The 20,092-nt window shown below is 42.8% G+C and overlaps 1 protein-coding gene across 2 annotated transcripts in view; it reads left to right on the forward strand.

Annotated features, from left to right (window-relative positions):
* Positions 1 to 340: 340 nt before the first annotated feature.
* LOC109867450 (protein phosphatase 1H-like) overlaps positions 341 to 20,092 on the forward strand; it is a 59,513-nt gene continuing 39,761 nt past the window's right edge. The window contains exons 1-2 of one of the 2 annotated variants that reach the window (XM_020456617.2): positions 341 to 942; positions 17,205 to 17,379. In XM_020456617.2, coding sequence (XP_020312206.1) covers positions 710 to 942; positions 17,205 to 17,379 — 408 coding nt within the window. In that variant the 5' untranslated portion in view covers positions 341 to 709. Of the gene's footprint in view, positions 943 to 13,419; positions 13,915 to 17,204; positions 17,380 to 20,092 lie in introns of those variants that run through there. The other variant, XM_031801876.1, reaches the window with a different exon arrangement.

The raw sequence follows: 20,092 nt of genomic DNA on the forward strand, positions 1-20,092 counted from the left end.
TGCGCTCCCGAGTGCGGATAGAGTGTTCACACCAGTCCAAACGAACTGACCTAGGGGGGAAATGCGCCAGTGTTTGGAAAACCCATTCCAAACCAATTTGGTGTGAAATACCCCTCGTTTTCTGGTTAGGTTATTCCACTGCAGTTGACACATAGGCATAGTCCCTACTGTAATTGGAAGTTATATTCTTATACACAAATGCGATAATTTGGACATGTCTGAGAAGGGCATGTGGGAGATGGAATGTGAAATTGAATATGCTTTGTCAGACAGAAAAGGAGACTGACTAGGCCACTCCAAAGAGGATGTATGTGTCAGCTGACTGCACTTACCCTATTTCGAGGGTATGAGCAAGGAGCACTTCAGAGGGCAAGCAAACGTTGGATTTGAAGTGACTAGTTTACAAGTAGGCGACTCCTTACATGCTTTTGTAGTGTATTCCTGGATAACAACGAGCCTACCTTTGACCTACTGCCTGACGTGCTGCTAATCGTTTAAACTGATCACAGCGCGATGGCTGTGCAACCAAATCCAGAAAACAACCGGTTTGTCACATGACTGTGCTCATCATGAGTTTGTTTCCGCGTCTGAATGAAAGAGAGAGACTCATATCTGAACTGTTGCGTTCCGCAAAAAGCGCCGCCGTGTCAAGGTGATATTCCGGGCAAGGGGACCCATTACCATCGCTCGGACACGCTGCGGCAAGAACATGCTCACACGGATGAAATCAGCTGTGGCCAATTTTATGGGAGGTATGATGACTGGCAGTTCAAACGTTGACCATTTCGGTGGCTCCGATTTACCGCTGAAATATCCGTACACAAGACCGGAGTTTCTGGGACTGTCACCGGATGAAATCGAGTGCTCGGCGGATCATATTTCTCGGCCGATCCTCATTCTGAAAGAGACGAAGAGGCTGCCATGGGCCACTGGTTATGCAGAGTAAGTATGCGTCCATCTTTAAGTCGTAGCAAGCTATAGTATCAGCAGCGTTTAAAGCGGTAGGTTTAGCACGCTCCCTGGACCAGAGTCAGAAGCATAAACAATAATTATTGTGCGCCATTTATTTCCATGTGAATAGGCTATTCCAGGGATGGGCAACTCTCGTCCTCGGGGGCCCTGATTGTTGTCACACTTTTGCCTCAACCCCAGTTAACACACCTGATTCCAATTATCAACTAATCATCAGTTTAGAACGTAATTACTTTTAATCAGCTGTTTTCTAGGGATGGGGGAAAAGGTGACAGCTCCCGGCCCCCGGAGGACTGAAGTACGGTCTGTCAGCATAGCCTCTAATTCAATTAAATTCAATTCAAGGGGGTTTATTGGAATGGGAAACATATGTTAACATTGCCAAAGCAAGTGAAGTAGATAATATACAAAAGTGAAATAAACAATAAAAATGAACAGTAAATATATATCTCACTAGTGGGTGCAAACGTTGCCCCTTGATGTATGAAACGCAAACAGAGATAAACACGGTTTCTATTTAGGCTACTAAATGACATTTGCATGGACATGATGTTGTGACACAACAACAACAACAGAAAGATGCTTTAGTATCCTATAGCATTTACCCATACCATACTTGCTGTCTGCTACACCACCTAGCCCTACAATATACAGTTGCATGCCATTGTGCATCATGGCTAAAATATTATGACAGATATAGTGCAACTAGTTGTAGTTTCAGTACCATGAGTTAGGCCTACATGTGAGCTATAATGGCATTCAGTAGTTGCTTTGCGATGCTATACATCGTTGTGTCTGTCAGGGGATGATGGATTATCACTTCCCTTTACAGTTTCATTATTTATGCATGCCCCATTTCGAGTGCACAGGCAGATTCATGGTTTTGTGGATAGTTAGAGGACATGGGTTTATAAACACTTTTCTTTGCACACATTGTTAAACCACACTGTAAAAGCAACAGTTACTGCTGCAGGTTGCCTTATGAAAAAGCTAACTTGTTCAGTGCTTCAATGAAGAGAGTAGTCTGTGCTGCTATATACAATATTTTTTAAATGAAACAAATCCTGAATGTTTTTTTGCTATTTCAGATGCCAATGAAATGCTAATTGTGTGGAGGAGAAGGCATGGAGAATAACTTGAAACGCATGTTATACGCATGTCATTCTTCTGAAGCAGTTCTATTTTTACATTGATTGGTGAAGGACACTGCATTTTCAGACCCACCTAAATGAGACATTATGTGTTCACAGAGAGGCACAGGTGTGGATTGTACCAAGATGGGAAGTGGGAAAATGACTGAAGTCTGTTCTGTTCCCTGTCAGCCATTAAATACTTGTTTATTTTCCTCAAGCTTAATCTGTCCATCGATCCTCCTGAGTTTTCAGTTTCTTAGTCATTTCTCAGCTCTGGTAGAATGACATATCACATTGTGATAATAGCATACATTTAGCAATTTGCAATACAAGTATACAGTGTGCAGGAAGAAGCGCTCTCGCTCTGCGTCTGTTGTTACAACTTTAACTCCCGTGTCCTGACGATGAACCCAATTTAGATGTGCAAATGCTTCTCCATCTCAAGTTGGATACTGGCACAAATTCACCTCAATGAGCATTACATTTTCTCCCAGTGCAGCAAAGTACAAGATACTGCCTAACATTTTACATTTGAGTCATTTAGCAGACACTCTTAACCCTAATTGCTATGAAGAAGTGCCTTGCTCGAGGGCACACCGACAAATTTGTCACCTAGTCGGCTCGGGGATTCGCACCAGTGACCTTTCGGATCTGCCGCACAGTGGTGATGTTGAAGATGGTCATGGTTTGAACTTCAAAGTAAAAAAAGGTTTTATATTGGGGCTGCTGTGTTCCTCCTAAACAAACACTAAAACACCTTCCAGTCTCGACTTCCTCGACTGTTGAATGTTAACAGTGATATATCTGTGCATTCCCTCAGGCTTCCATCACAAGAATGAAAAAAGGACTAGCAGCCTATATTTGGACAACCATTCAGCACCTACTCAGCATGCATGCAGCACAGCACAGCACTAGACTCTGAAAATAAAAGCAATCTAGTCGTGTGAGGCTATGGCTGACATGCTTCTCCCAGCTGTCTGTGTAGGGATGGCACTGCTGTGGATTTGTCAACAGCTGGTTGACCAGCAGGCTCTGTTGTTGGGGTGAGATCTGTCCCCTCCCTCCCCTCTCAGCCAGCAGCCAGGCCCATATTAAGATGATGTGATCTCCACTGAGAACAGTGTCCCGTGCCAAGGAATCGCCCTCTTAACTGTAATATAACATAGTCAGAGGCTGCGTTATAAGAGCTGGACTCGAGCTGTTGTATTTCACAGATTGGCGGTGGGTGGCGGAAGAAAAGACGTGGCACTACAACAATCCTTCCCTGACCTGGCCGCTTTGCACACTTTCTCCCGGTCTTCTGTCCGGCCCTGTGAGCGCCCCTCCGTAGGCCTACGAGACTACATGAAGTCTACCCGCCCCCTTTTTATACGACTGTCTATCTGTCGCCATGGCTCTCTCTGCCCCTCCCCCTTCCTGGCCTGCAGCTACATAGTACTCAAGAGGAAGAGGATCAATACATCAGTCAATGTGTGTCTGTGTAGAATGAACACTGCTAATGTGATGACTGGAGGGTGGCAGACAGGCATATCTTAGTGAATGTCACAGAGAAGTACACGCTTGGACAGTGGGCAATCACATGATGTAGTAGCACGTGTTTTGTCTTTTTATCTTGTAAGGGTGCCAGTAACAGGGTAACTTAGATGGCCACAAGGAAATGAGTGGTTTCAGTTCATATTGTCGACCACACACAGGAACTGGATCAGTGTCATATGTTCTCTTCTCCTAATATGATGATTTGAATGTGATCACTCGCTTACGTTGGGTTAGAATGATTAATCAATTGTGCCTTTTTGTCATAAATAGATCCTGACAACGTAATCAGAATGTAAGAGATGGAACTTGACAACAGAAACAATGGAAAGGCCATGGAAACGCGTGTGGGAAAGATCCCGAATCGCCTCATTGCCCCCAGCAAAATGTGCTTACGTTTAGGCTTTTGTTTGTGTATTACACACTATGTTGAGGCGAAAACCGGGAGTGTAATGCTTTTATGGATGTCAATCCCAATTCATGTCATCATCACCAATCAACTGCATTACAGTTAAATGACTTCTACCACCACCATTTTCTCTATGCTACCAGCTTATATGAACGGGAGTTAGCAATTAGCAGTTGTTTCTTCTAAACCTGAAAAGGGACCACTTCTAAATCAGATGCAAAACTTCAGTCCTCAGGGGCCTGATTGCTGTCACACTTTTGCCTTAGCTTGACTCGAATAATCAACCAATCAGTTTAGAAAGCAATTAGTTTAATCAGCTGTGTTTGCTAGAGATGTTGAAAAATTGACACCCCCGGCCCCCGAGGACTGGAGTGTTCTAAATCTGTGTTCTAAATCTTATACATTGAAAAACAACCACATTTATCAAAATCTGACTTTATTAGATTGTGGACCTGTTACAATACATCAATCATGATGGATTTGACAAATATCCACTTTGTTAGATCAGATTTGTTGAATGTGCACCAATCCAGCATATGCTTGAGCGGTATACCGTGTATACCGGGGTATTTGGAAATGGCCACGGGATGGTTTCTTTGAAGTTTTTCAATAAATGTTCATATTTGTAGAGAGCAGGTGAGTATTGATGTTTTTATATTGAAAGTAAACATTTTTATGACATTTTTATTTATATAGAGTGATCAGAGGTGTGGCAACCACAGTTTTTTACATCACAGAAAATATATTAGTGCAACACATTCGGCAGAAAATAGCTTCATTTTCATCAGATGACAACTGAAGTGCAACGCTATTTAGCTGGCAGCCACCAGTAAATGAGCTTACAATGAACAGCAAGGTATTTGTTGCAAAAACGATGCATGGCAATCATTAGGAACACCTTCTTAATATTGAGTTGCATCGTCAGAAAAGCCTAAATTCGTCAGGGCATGGACTCTACAAGATGTCAAGCATTTCACAGGTATGCCGGCCCATGTTGACTCCAATGCTTCCCACAGTTCTGTCAAGTTGGCTGTATGTCCATTGGGTGGTGGCACATTCTTGATACACACAGGAAACTGTTGTGTGAAAACCCCAGAAAGGTTGCAGTTCTTGGCACAAACTGCCTGGTACCTACTACCATACACTGTTCAAAGGAAATTAAATATTTTGTCTTGCCCATTCACCCTCTGAATGGCACACATACACAATCCATGTTTCAATTGTCTCAAGGCTTAAAAATCCTTCTTTTCCTTTGTCTCCTCCCCTTCATCTACACTGATTTGAAGTAGATTTTAACAAGTGACATTAATAATGGATCATAACTTTTTCCTGAATTCACCTGGTCAGTCTGTCATGGAAAGAGAAGGTGTTTATCTTTAATTTAGAATCTGTAGAAACTCTGAGAATAGAAAGGACTTTTATGAAATGGCACAGTGTAAAAATATATGGCAGCTAGAAATGGATGGTCTTCAGAGACCGGTGGGAGGGGTTGAGGGTAGCTCAAGGCTGGGACTAAAAACAAACAAAAGATAACTAATGTAAAATATACTGTCCGTGAAATGTATGTAGTATGTATAAGCTGGAAGAGGAAAGAGGGATACCTGGTCAGTTATACAACGGAATGCCTTTCGCATTTCACCCAACCCCTCTAGTTTACTCCAATTAGGGGTTGGGTTTTAGTTTTAGTTTTAGGGGAAAATAATAGAGAAGGAGAATATATAAATGGGCGATTGGAAATGAGGCGGATGATTAAATAGATTGTGGCTTCTTATCAATCTGCAATATTAAAGCTGATCTACCCCCCCCCCCCCCCCAAATTATTTTACAAATTATATATAGATATTTATAATATAAATTAAGAGCAGGTGTTCTTAATGTTTTGTACACACAGGGTGTTTCCAATGTTTACCATATAATTAATCCAGCTACATTTCCTAAGGTTTTAACGCGGCCCCTAAATTGAACTTGCAAGTTATTCATTCAGCCACTTCATACCTCAGATAAGGAGACAAGGCATCATATAGACGTCTCTTTCTGCCATCAAGTCAAAGCCCTTTGGATGAGTTATCTGTGCAGCTGCCACTGCTTATCGTCATTTCCTTGTTTTTTTTCTCTTCTCTGACCTCCTACCCCCTCCTCTGAAGCTGCGGCTCCAGACTCCACTCACACAGCATGTACACATGCTGCTTCAGAGCTAGTGTTCTTCCTTAAGACAAGCATGCTTCAACTTTGTTCATTTGCAGAATGTCTCTCATTCACATTCGATTGTAAATGTCCAAAGTCACCAAAAATGACTTTCGGTAGCTCCTACCAATATGTCTAACTTTATGAATTTGTTTTTATTTTAATTTGCACTCTTTAGCTAGCAGCCTCCATAGAAACGCTCTATTACTTCTGCAAATGTTCTTAGTTTCATGCAACAGACACCCAATAGGCGTTAGATCTTTTGGGGGGAGCCCCCTTGTGTACTAAACTGGTAATACCGTAAATCAAGGGATGAGAGAAGGACGGTATGAAAATCTGGATTCCACCCAACCCTAATCTGGCATCCTCCTTCTATCCCCCACGGTCTACTTTCCATTGGCATCTTTACCGCGTCTATAACAAGGGTCTAGTAAGATATGTCTATTCTGATTAATGATCCATGTCTGCTTGTGAGGTGAGATTACTGGTGATGAGAGAATCATACTTCTCCTCAGATGCAAATTTCAGCTTGAGGGCTGGTGACATGCTCTTCTCTGCACTGTGTTGGCTGGCTTCTGACAATGACTGTGATTGCACAATAATGCACATTGGTTGTAGTATTCTACTGCCTAACTGTCACGGCCCGAGCATCACTGGCTACGTTCCCATATCCGCACTAGCGCACCACTTAGCAGTGGCTAATACATTGACTTGTTTCTAAGTGCTAGTGTGGATATTGGAACAGATCCACTGTCCCGTTATTAGGACCAAGCAAAAGGACACTGACGGTCCCAAATGCATTCGAATCTATTAAGGTCAGACAGAGCAAGTGAGGCCCAAATGTAGAGGAAGTGGAACGAGGTAACAAACCAAATGCAACAATCGCATGCCAGGCAGTGTCTGAGAAAGGCCTGAAAAATTACCAAAGACTCCAGCCACCCGAGACGTCAAATTGTATTAGTCACATGTGCCAACATGTGAAGAAGAAATACAGAAATACAGTTACAGTGAAATGCTTACTTACAAGCCTCTAACCAACAATGCAGTTTAAAAAATAGGAATAAGAAATAAAAGTAACAAGTAGTTTAAAGAGCAGCAATAAAATAACAATAGCGAGACTATATACAGGCGGTACCGGTACAGAGCCAATGTGCGGGGGCACCGGCCAGTCGAGGTAATTAATGTAATATAGGTAGAGAATATATGTAGGTAGAGTTATTAAAGTAGCTATGCATAGATAACAGAATAGCAATGGTGTAAAAGAAGGGAGGGGGAGTAATGCAAATTGTCAGAGTAGCCATTTGATAAGATGTTCAGGAGTGTTATGGCTTGGGGGTAGAAGCTGTTTAGAAGCATCTTGGACCTAGCCTTGGTGCTCCGGTACCACTTGCCGTGTAGTAGCAGAGAGAACAGTCTGACTAGGGTGGCTGGGGTCTTTGACAATTTCTAGGGCCTTCCTCTGACACCACCTGGTATAGAGGTCCTGGATTGCAGGAAGCTTGGCCCTGGTGATGTATCGGGCCGTACGCACTACCTCTGTAGAGCCTTGCGGTCGGAGTCCGAGCAGTTGCCATACCAGGCAGTGATGCTCTCCGTGGTGCAGCTGTAGAACCTTTTGAGGATCTGAGGACCCATGCCAAATTTTTTCAGTCTCCTGAGGGGGAAAATGTTTTGTCGTACCTTCTTCACGACTGTCTTGGTGTGATTGGTGTGAAAGGACACAGATCTTTCCAAATGCAGGTAGCCTGGTGGTTAGAGCTTTGGGCCAGTAACCGAAAGGTTGCTGGATCGAATCCCCGAGCTGACAAGGTAAACATCTATCATTCTGCCCCTGAACAAAGCAGTTAGCCCACTCTTCCCCGGTAGGCTGTCATTGTATGTAAGAGTTTGTTCTTAACTGACTTGCCTAGTTAAATAAAAAATGTGTTTGTTTGTTGGTGATGTGGACACCAAGGAACTTAAAGCTCTCAATCTGCTCCACTACAGCCCTGTCAATGAGAATGGGGGCATGCTCGGTACTCCTTTTCCTGTTGTCCACAATCGTCTCCTTTGTCTTGATCACGTCGAGGGAGAGGTTGATGTCCTGGCACCACACGGATAGGTCTCTGACCTCCTCCCTATAGGCTGTCTCATCGTTGTTGGTGATCACTGTTGTTTCATCGGCAAACTTAATGATGGTGTTGGAGTCGTGCCTGCCCATGCAGTCGTGAGTAAACAGGGAGTACAGGAGGGGACTGAGCACGCAGCCCCGAGGGGCCCCTGTGTTGAGGATCAGCGTGGCGGATGTGTTACCTACCCTTACCACCTGGTGGTGGCCCATCAAGAAGTCCAGGATCGAGTTGCAGAGGGAGGTGTTTAGTCCCAAGGTCCTTAGCTATTGATGAGCTTTTGAGGGAACTATTGTGTTGAACGCTGAGCTATAGTCAATGAATAAAATTCTCACATAGGTGTTCCTTTTATCCAGGTTGGAAAGGGCAGTGGGGAGTGCAATAGAGATTGCATCATCTGTGGATTTGTTAGGGCGGTATGCAAATGGGAGTGGGTCTAGGGTTTGTGGGATAATGGTGTTGTGAGCCATGAGCAGCCTTTCAAAGCACTTCATGGCTGCAAATGTGAGTGCAATGGGTCGGTAGTCATTTAGGCAGGTTACCTTAGTGTTCGTGGGCACAGGCATTATGGTGGTCTGCTTAAAATATGTTGGTATTAGACTCGTACAGGGAGAGGTTGAAAATGTCAGTGAAGACACTTGCCAGTTGGTCAGCGAATGCTTACAGTACACATCCTGGTAATCCGTCTGGCCTTGCGGCCTTGTGAATGTTGATCTGTTTAAAGGTCTTACTCACATCGACTGCGTAGAGGGTGATCACAAAATCCTCCGGAACAGCTGGTGCTCTCATGCATGTTTTAGTGTTATTTGCCTCGAAGTGAGCATATAAGTTGTTTTAGACAGTCTTGTAGGCTCGTGTCACTGGGCATCTCTCGGCTGTGCTTGCCTTTTGTAGGCTGTAATGGTTTACAGACCCTTCCACATCCAACGAGCGTCAGAGCTGGTGTAGTACGACTATCTTAGTCCTGTGTTGATGCTTTGCCTGTTTGATGGTTTGTCAGAGGGCATAGCGGGATTTCTTAAAAGCTTCCGGGTTAGAGTTCCTCTCCTTGAAAGCTGCAGCCTTTTAGCTCAGTGCGGATGTTGCCAAAAGCATTTCAATCCCATCATTCACAATATACACAAGTAATGTATACCAAAGATATCATTACAAAATACCTCAAAATAAAAGCCAAGAAAATATTGTATACGTCGAATATGGCATCTGGTTGGGATATGTACGTATTGTCACTGTAGGGACGACGTCATCGATGCACTTATTGAAGAAGCCAATGACTGATGTGGTGTACTCCTCAATGCCATCATAAGAATCCTGGAACTTATTCCATTCTGTGCTAGCGAAACAGTCCTGAAGCTTAGCATCTGCTTCATCTGACCACTTTTTTTATTGCCCGAGTCACTGGTGCTTCCTGCTTTAATTTTTGCTTGTAAGCAGGTATCAGGAGGATATAATTGTGGTCAGATTTGCCAAATGGAAGCCGAGGGAGAGTTTTGTACGCGTCTCTGTGTGTGGAGTAAAGGTGGTCGAGAGATTTTTTCCCCAATGGTTGCACATTTTAACATGCTGATAGAAATGTGTAAAAACAGATTTAAGTTTCCCTGCATTAAAGTCCCTGGCCACTACGAGCGCCACCTCTGGATGAGCATTTTCCTGTTTGCTTACGGCGGAATACAGCTCATTGAGTGCAGTCTTTAGTGCCAGCATCGGTCTGTGGTGGTATGTAGACAGCTACTAAAAATGCAGATGACTCTCTAGGTAGTGTGTTCTACAGCTTATCATGAGATAGTCTAACTCAGGCGAGCAAAACCTCGAGACTTCCTTAGATATCATGCACCAGCTGTTGTTTACATATGCATTGTCCACCACCCCTTGGCTTACCAGACTCCGCTGTTCTATCCTGCCGATACATCGTATAACCAGCCAGCTTATTCTATGTTGATAATGTCGTCGTTCAGCCACGACTCCGTGAAGCATAAGATATTACAGTTTTGAATGTCCTTTTGGTAGTTTAATCTTCCTTGTAGGTCGTCAATTTTATTTCCCAATGATTACACGTTAGCTAGTAGAATGGAAGGAGGGGGATTCATTCGATCGCCTACGAATTCTCAGAAGTCTTGAAGCAAAATGATGGGGATTTGGGCCTGTTCGCGGGAAAAGAGTATGTCGTTCACGTCAGGCTCGTCAGACTCGTTAATGGAAAAAAAAGCTTCTGCCAGTTTGTGGTGAGTAATCGCTGTCCAGAAGTTATTTATCGGCCATAAGTGATGGTAGCAGCAACCTAATGTTTAAAATAAGTTACAAACATCACACAAAAAAAGCAAACATAAAAACATAATCTGTTAGGAGCTCGTAAAACGTCAGCCATCTTCTCCGGCGCCACCTAACAAGAGGCTGTTCTCCATGCTCCTGTCCGGCAGGCGGTACCGGTGCATAAGGGCCAAGGCTCAGACCAACAGACACCTAAATAGTTTGTTTCCCCTGGCCATAAGGCTGTTAAATGGCTAACAACTATTGCTCTCCCTCTCCTACAGTCTATCCACACTGACTGGCTCTACCTTACCCATCTACAGGTCTCTACCCACTCAGAGACAACCTACACTGATGCTAAAATTAATATTGGTTAGATGTATTCCTACCATTACGCTGCTGTCCAATGATTATTGATTGCCATTACCATTCATTATTAACTATTTATCCTGCTACTGGTCACTATTAAGCCTGTTTACATGTACGCTACTTGTCAAAAGGTTTTATGACACCTACTCATTCAAGCGTTTTTTTTCTTTCTTTATTTGTACTATTTTCTACATTGTAGAATAATAGTGAAGACATCTAAACTATGAAATAACACACATGGAATCATGTAGTAACCAAAACGTGTTTAACAAATCAAAATATATGGTGTGGTTGTGCTTTGCTTGTGACACTGTCTGTGATTTATTTAGGATTCAAGGCACACTTAACCAGCATAACTACCACAGCATTCTGCAGCGATACGCCATCCCACCTGGTTTGGACTTAGTCCCACTATCATTTGTTTTTCAACAGGACAATGACCCAACACACCTCCAGGCTGTGTAAGGGCTATTTGAACAAGAAGGAGAGTGATGGAGTGCTGCATCAGATGACCTGGCCTCCACAATCCCTCGACCTCAACCCAATTGAGATGGTTTGGGATGAGTTGGACCGCAGAGTGAAGGGAAAGCAACCAACAAGTGCTCAGCATATGTGGGAACTCTTTCAAGACTGTTGGAAAAGCATTCCAGGTGAAGCTGGTTGAGAGAATGCCAAGTGTGCAAAGCTGTCATCAAGGCAAAGAATGGCAAGAATCTAAACTATTTTGATTTGTTAAACACTTTTTTTTGCTTACTACATGATTCCATATGTGTTATTTAATAGTTTTGATGTCTTCACTATTATTCTACAATGTAGAAAATACTAAAAAATAAAGAAAATGCTTGATTAAGTAAGTGTTCTAAAACTTTGGACTGGTAGTGTATACAGTGCCTTGCGAAAGTATTCGGCCCCCTTGAACTTTGCGACCTTTTGCCACATTTCAGGCTTCAAACATAAAGATATAAAACTGTATTTTTTTGTGAAGAATCAACAACAAGTGGGACACAATCATGAAGTGGAACGACATTTATTGGATATTTCAAACTTTTTTAACAAATAAAAAACTGAAAAATTGGGCATGCAAAATTATTCAGCCCCCTTAAGTTAATACTTTGTAGTGCCACCTTTTGCTGCGATTACAGCTGTAAGTCGCTTGGGGTATGTCTCTATCAGTTTTGCACATCGAGAGACTGAATTTTTTTCCCATTCCTCCTTGCAAAACAGCTCGAGCTCAGTGAGGTTGGATGGAGAGCATTTGTGAACAGCAGTTTTCAGTTCTTTCCACAGATTCTCGATTGGATTCAGGTCTGGACTTTGACTTGACCATTCTAACACCTGGATATGTTTATTTTTGAACCATTCCATTGTAGATTTTGCTTTATGTTTTGGATCATTGTCTTGTTGGAAGACAAATCTCCGTCCCAGTCTCAGGTCTTTTGCAGACTCCATCAGGTTTTATTCCAGAATGGTCCTGTATTTGGCTCCATCCATCTTCCCATCAATTTTAACCATCTTCCCTGTCCCTGCTGAAGAAAAGCAGGCCCAAACCATGATGCTGCCACCACCATGTTTGACAGTGGGGATGCTGTGTTCAGGGTGATGAGCTGTGTTGCTTTTACGCCAAACATAACGTTTTGCATTGTTGCCAAAAAGTTCAATTTTGGTTTCATCTGACCAGAGCACAATCTTCCACATGTTTGGTGTGTCTCCCAGGTGGCTTGTGGCAAACTTTAAACAACACTTTTTATGGATATCTTTAAGAAATGGCTTTCTTCTTGCCACTCTTCCATAAAGGCCAGATTTGTGCAATATACGACTGATTGTTGTCCTATGGACAGAGTCTCCCACCTCAGCTGTAGATCTCTGCAGTTCATCCAGAGTGATCATGGGCCTCTTGGCTGCATCTCTGATCAGTCTTCTCCTTGTATGAGCTGAAAGTTTAGAGGGACGGCCAGGTCTTGGTAGATTTGCAGTGGTCTGATACTCCTTCCATTTCAATAGTATCGCTTGCACAGTGCTCCTTGGGATGTTTAAAGCTTGGGAAATCTTTTTGTATCCAAATCCGGCTTTAAACTTCTTCACAACAGTATCTCGGACCTGCCTGGTGTGTTCCTTGTTCTTCATGATGCTCTCTGCGCTTTTAACGGACCTCTGAGACTATCACAGTGCAGGTGCATTTATACGGAGACTTGATTACACACAGGTGGATTGCATTTATCATCATTAGTCATTTAGGTCAACATTGGATCATTCAGAGATCCTCACTGAACTTCTGGAGAGAGTTTGCTGCACTGAAAGTAAAGGGGCTGAATAATTTTGCACGCCCAATTTTGTAAAAAAAGTTTGAAATATCCAATAAATGTCGTTCCACTTCATGATTGTGTCCCACTTGTTGTTGATTCTTCACAAAAAAATACAGTTTTATATCTTTGTTTGAAGCCTGAAATGTGGCAAAAGGTCGCAAAGTTCAAGGGGGCCGAATACTTTCGCAAGGCACTGTATATTATCATTTACTATATTACCATGAATATTTATATTTGTTACCAATATTTGTTACCAGTCTCTTTTCAGCCCTGTTTATTTGTATATCCTACTGCCAGTTTATTTGTATTGTTATGTATAAACCCACCTCAACCTCTCCAGTATCCCTGCACATTGCATAAAGAACTGGCACTGACCTGTTTGTATACTTGCATTCTCATGTTTCTTTTAATCTTATTATTATTATCTTTGCATTGTTGGGGAAAGAGCTCTTAAAGTAAAAATGTCACTACTGTTTTACACCTGTTGTATCCTGTGCACGTGGCGAATAAACTTGAAACTCTTCATCTCTTAGGCCAGTGCATGGTTGCCCATTCCGCTCAGATCAGAGATGAAAGACTTCTGAACGCTCAAGTGTAACACTTGTTGTGGTCGGGGTTCCGACTCCGGCTCAGACAGTCTGGGTTCAAACACAAAGGTATCATTCATTACCGTATCTTCTCTATTCCTTTATGGGAAACTCTGCTGAGGTGGATGTCAGTGCAATGCCAAACATGTCTGTCTGACAATAGGACAGTTTCTGGTTAATCTGATTTTCAGACTAATGAAAGGTTAGGCCTGTTATTACAAGTATCAGACCAGTGTCACTTTGATGAAGGTGTTGGGTGAGTTTCAATGTGGAACAGGTGTATGGTAATTTAGCAAACACTTAAACCCTACACTGTATATGGCCCATACAATAATTAAACCATTGAGTCAAGCTCTGCTCACCAATTTAGCTATTCTAACCTAGTATCATGGGCTCTAACAACCTGGTAACTTGCCCAGTATGGTTTAAAATGGCACTGAAATAAAGGAATTGGATAGATAGGATATTTGTTTCAGAGGTAGGATTAATATTTTAAGCCTAGTCTCTTACTCCTATACTGTTTGGTGCTCTTCACCTTTTTAAATTGGTAGCGCACCAGTGCTTACCAATGAAAACAGTTAATTGGAGCACTATCACTTTACTACAGGTAGAGTGGGGCAAAAAATATTTAGTCAGCCACCAATTGTGCAAGTTCTCCCACTTAAGATGAGAGGCCTGTAATTTTCATCATAGGTACACTTCAACTATGACAGACAAAATTTGAAAAAAAAAATCCGGTGGAGGACAGAGGAGCCTCTTAAAGAAGAAGTTACAAGTCTGTGAGAGCCAGAAACCTTGCTTGTTTGTAGGTGACCAAATACTTATTTTCCACCATAATTTGCAAATAAATTCATTTCAAAATCCTACAATGTGATTTTCTGGATTTTTTTTCTTCTAATTTTGTCTGTCATAGTTGAAGTGTACATATGATGAAAATTACAGGCCTCTCATCTTTTTAAGTGGGAGAACTTGCACAACTTGGTGGCTGACCAAATACTTTTTTTGCCCCACTGCAAATCTATGGTAAATCTATGATTTGAGTCTATAGGGTCCTGGGAAATCACCCATTTTGTAAAAGCATACAAGGAGATCAATTATCAGTGATCTGACTGTGTGAATTTCAGCTTCTCTTCCTGCCAATGTCCTGTTCTCTCCAGTGTGTCTGTACTCCGCTGGAGACTAGAGAGTGGAACCCTGCTTTGTCTCTCCTATCAGTCAGTTCCTTATAACAAACCCTCAAGTACAGATTATGTAACAACTAATGTACATACCCTGGCATGAATGTTTTCATTGCCATTTGCAATGGAAGCCGAGGCTAGTGCATGTGAAAAATAAATGTTCGTATTTTGTGACACTGGAGTCTAGACTGAACAAAAGCAGACCAAATGTATCCATTAGTTCAGATTTCCCTGCGGCCCAGTCCTTCATGTACGAGGGAAATTATTTGACCAGGTCTTGTATATGTACAATGCATTTGGAAAGTATTTTCCACATTTTGTTATGTTACAGCCTTATTCTAAAATGGATTAAAAAAACATTTTTTTTCAATCTACACGCAATACCCCATAATAACAAAACGAAAAAAGGTTTTTAGAAATGTTTGCAAATTCATTAAAAATAAAAAAACTAATACTTTAAGTATTTAGACCTTTTGCTATGAGACTCAATTGAGCTCCGGTGCATCCTGTTTCCATTGAACATCCTTGATGTTTCTACAACTTAGAGTCCACCTGTGGTAAATTCAATTGGACATGATTTGGAAAGGCACACACCAGTCTATATAAGGTCCCACAGTTGTCAGTGCAAAAACCGTGCTATTAGATCGAAGGAATTTTCCGTAGTGCTCCATTTTTATTAGGATCGCCATTAGCTAATGCTGTAATGCTAGCTAATCTTCCTGGGGTCCATATCCATATCCAGACATTACAAACAACCACAAATCAATACTTCACAAACATTCAACAAGTAGACAATTAAAATGCCTGACAGGAAGCACATTTAACATTCAGTTGAGACTTTCTATTTCCTGTCCAGTCACATGGTCTATCGCATTAATATATATATATATTTTTTTTCTTGAAGCGAGGCACAGATCTGGGGAAGGATACCAAAAAATGTCTGCAGCATTGAAGTTCCCCAAGAACACAGTGGCCTCCATCATTCTTAAATGGATGATGTTTAGAACCACCAAGACTCTTCCTAGAGCAATCGGGGGAGAAGGGCCTTGGTCAGGGAGGTGACCAAGATCCCAATGGTCACTCTGAGAGAGAGCTCCAGAGTTGCTCTGTGAGAACCTTCCACAAGGACACCGTCTCTGCAGCACTCCACCAATCAGGCCTTTATGGTAGAGTGGCGCGGCGGAAGCCACTCCTCAGTAAAAGGCACATGACTGCATGCTTGGAGTTTTGAAAAATGGCACCTAAAGACACTCAAACCATGAGAAACATGATTCTCTGATCTGATGAAACCAAGATTGAACTCTCTGGCCTGAATGCCAAGCCTCAGGTCTGGAGGAAACCTGGCACCATGCCTACAGTGAAGTATGGTGGTGGCAGCATCATGCTGTGGGGATGCTTTTCAGCGGCAGGGACTGAGAGTAGTCAGGATTGAGGGACAGATGAATGGAGAAAGGTACAGAGAGATCATTGCTGAAAACCTGCTCCAGAGCGCTCAGGACCACAGACTGTGTTGAAGGTTCACCTTCCAACAGGACAACGATCCTAAGCACACAGCCGTGACAATGCAGGAGTGGCTTCGGGGCAAGTCTCTGAATGTTCTTGAGTGGCTCAGCCAGAGCACGGACTTGAACTCATTTGAACATCTCTGGAGAGACCTGAACATAGCTATGCAGACCTGACAGAGCTTGAGGATCTGTAGAGAAGAATGGGAGAAACTCTCCAAATACAGGTGTGCCAAAGCTTGCAGCGTCATACCCAAGAAGACTTGACGCTGTAATCTCTGCCAAGGTTCTTCAACAAAGTACTGAGTAAAGGTTCTGAATACTTATATAAATGTGATATTTCAGTTTTTAAACCTGTTTTTGCTTTATTATTATGGGGTATTGTGTGTAGGTTGATGAGGAAAAACAAGCACTTTAATCCATTTTAGAATAAGGCCGTAAAGTAACAATGTGGAAAAAATCAAGGGGTCTGAATACTTTCCGTATGCACTGTATATGTTAGGGCAGCGTTTCTCAAACTCGAGGGGTGCATGTTTAGTTTTTTACCATATCAATACACAGCTGATTCAAATAATCGAGGCTTAATGATGAGTTTGGGACATTCTGTAGTAGGGTGTCCTTTCCCACAGTGTGTCTGGTTCTGCTCCTCACATTCTTGTGCTCTTCTCTCCCTCTACAGGGTTATCAATGCTGGGAAGAGCCTTGTGAATGAGGACCAGGCATGCTGTGAGGTGGTGGTGGTGAGGAGGAGACCGAGTGCTGGGGGAAACTCCACCCCCACCAACATGACCCCCACCACACGGAGGAGGTCCTCCCTGCCCAATGGAGAGGGACTGGGGCTCAGGGAGGATGCTGTGAGTACCCCCCACTCCAGACCTTAACCCCTTGCCCCCCCCCCCCCCCCCCCCTCCATTCTATCACATCAGGACCCGTCGACTCTTCTCTTCCCTCACATCAGTCATAGTCTGTTCCCCAGCACGGCCTATAAGCCTGGTAAACGAGTGTCAGGCTACAGTACTTAGTAGGCTACAGTACTGCCTTTCAGCTACTTTAGTAGTCACCAACCTAACACTTATTCCCCAGCCTCACATCCGTCACAGGGTTCTATTTTCGTCTGGCGTTATGGCGGCGCCAAAGTCAAATGCACTTTAGTTTGCAATTTTGTCATGTAAAAACTGTCTCACTGGCATTTTCCAGCCCTAATGCTAGGTTTGGCAATTTACCTGTCTAACATCAGCAGGCTTGCGCTCAGATGAGAGGGGTGGAAATATTTGAGGTGTGTCCTTAAAAACAATTTTAGGCCGTGCTGGTAGGGATATTTAAGACCAACCAAAAGCTGGTTTTAGCGGTAACACAGTTGGTTATGGCATGAATTTTACAACGGAAACAGTCTGTCTAGCTGTGACGCTTTTCCCCCCTACTTTTTAAAATGTTTTATTTGATTAAAAACTAAGCATAGCCTCCCCTCTCAATGAAGGCTGTTTTATTTTTTTGTCCTGCCCAATGTAATCAAGTAGGCTAGTCAAGACTGTTGATAAAGTGTTTGGCTTGTGAGACGGCTTGAAAATAAATCTTAATCACCAAATCTTTATTAAAATATCAATGTTTAGAGGAGCAAAACAGTGAGCAGACCTTCCTTTTTAATCTATGTATTGTAGGCAGGCCTACATTATTTTAGCCATGCTTTGGATGTGCTTAAAACCCCCTCCATGATGTAGAGAGTAAAGGGTCTTTCCGTCCACTACCCTCTGTAGTGCCTTGCGGTCGGAGGCCAGGCAGTTACCATACCAGGCAGTGATGCAACTCGTCAGGATGCTCTTGATGGTGCAGCTGTAGAACCTTTTGAGGATCTGAGGACCCATGTGTCCAATGCCCATCATGAAACGAGAGACGTGAATACTGGTGAACCTCATAACAATTTTTGGTTTTCCATTTCACATTTTTAAAACCCAAGCCCTCCCGTAGTGTACCCTTAACCTAGGCCTTCTACAACGAAGGCTGGTTCAACAGCAATGCGTCGTGTCTTTTTTTTAATGCTGGCGATTTTTATATCATTACATTTCACATGTATTTATTGTTTGCTTGTTTTTCATAGAATTTTATTAAACCCAAACTTACTAGAATGATTCACTGTCCTGGTTTTGTGGCGAGAATGTCCATGGCACGCATGTAATGCAACTTCTGAAGAAGTGTGAATGCGATCTATAAGATGGTTCCAATATGTATATAAAACATGTATATTTAGGAGCAGTATAACGGTGAGTGGACATTCTCCCTTTTGTCTTTTATATTGGTTCTTTGTCCAGCTACTGTGAAAGGTTTAGATGTGTGTAAAACCCTCCATAGTCTGCGTTATTTTAATATGATATGCCCACAGGAAGCGATTATGGTGCCTGTAAGTTTATTTTGACCTATTTACCGCAAGTTGTTTTGTTTAGAATTAGATTTTTTTTTTGGGGGGGGGGGGGGGGGGGGTGAATTTAATCTGGTTTATTGACCAACGTTTGGCATGTCCGTGCTCAGCCATAATGCAATTTACGGTAGGCCTTGCCCCTATATCAGTGTGAATGCCATGTATATATTTCCACACTGAAGCCATGCATTACTTACAACGTGGGCTGCAAACAGGTTCAAGTTCTTTCAAATCTTTCAAGCAAAGATTTGACTAAATGTTATTTTGTTTCTGTAAGCTGTTTTAATGAACTATAATGGACTAACATGGGAATTGGAGTTTGAAAATATGAAATATCCTTTATTCATGTCACTGAAGGAGAGAGGGGATTGCAGGATATTTACCTTCTACAAATATATGTTATTGTCAGACATCAGGTATCCTATGGGAGGAGAAGAGACAGTCTGGTACAAGTCAACATGACAGCAGTGAGTTGGGTAGGAGTGAGGAATATGGGCATAGGTCTTCTTGGGTATGACGCTACAAGCTTCTATTTGGGGAGTTTCTCCCATTCTTCTCTGCAGCTCCTCTCAAGCTCTGTCAGGTTGAGTGGGGAGCGTTGCTGCACAGCTATTTTCAGGTCTCTTCAGAGATGTTTGATCAAGTCCTGGCTCTGGCTGGGCCACTCAAGGACATTCAGACTTACGCACTACCCTCTGTAGTGCCTTGCGGTCGGAGGCCGGGCAGTTACCATACCAGGCAGTGATGCAACTCGTCAGGATGCTCTTGATGGTGCAGCTGTAGAACCTTTTGAGGATCTGAGGACCCATGCCGAATCTTTGCAGTCTCCTGAGGGGGGAATAGGTTTTGTCGTGCCGTTAGGGTTGTTGTCCTGTTGGAAGGTGAACCTTTGCCCCAGTCTGAGATCCTGAGTGCTCTGGAGCAGGTTTTCATCAAGGATCTCTCTGTACTTTGCTCCGTTCATCTTTTCCTCGATCGTGACCGTCTTCCAGTCCCTGCCGCTGAAAAACATCCCCACGGCATGATTCTGCCCATACCATGCTTCACCATAGGAATGGTGCCAAGTTTCCTCCAGATGTGATGCTTGGCCAAAGAGTTCAATCTTGGTTTCATCAGACAAGAGCATCTTGTTTCTTATGTCTTTAGGTGCCATT

Source organism: Oncorhynchus kisutch, linkage group LG22 (genome assembly GCF_002021735.2).
Source record: "Oncorhynchus kisutch isolate 150728-3 linkage group LG22, Okis_V2, whole genome shotgun sequence".
NCBI lineage: Eukaryota > Metazoa > Chordata > Actinopteri > Salmoniformes > Salmonidae > Oncorhynchus > Oncorhynchus kisutch.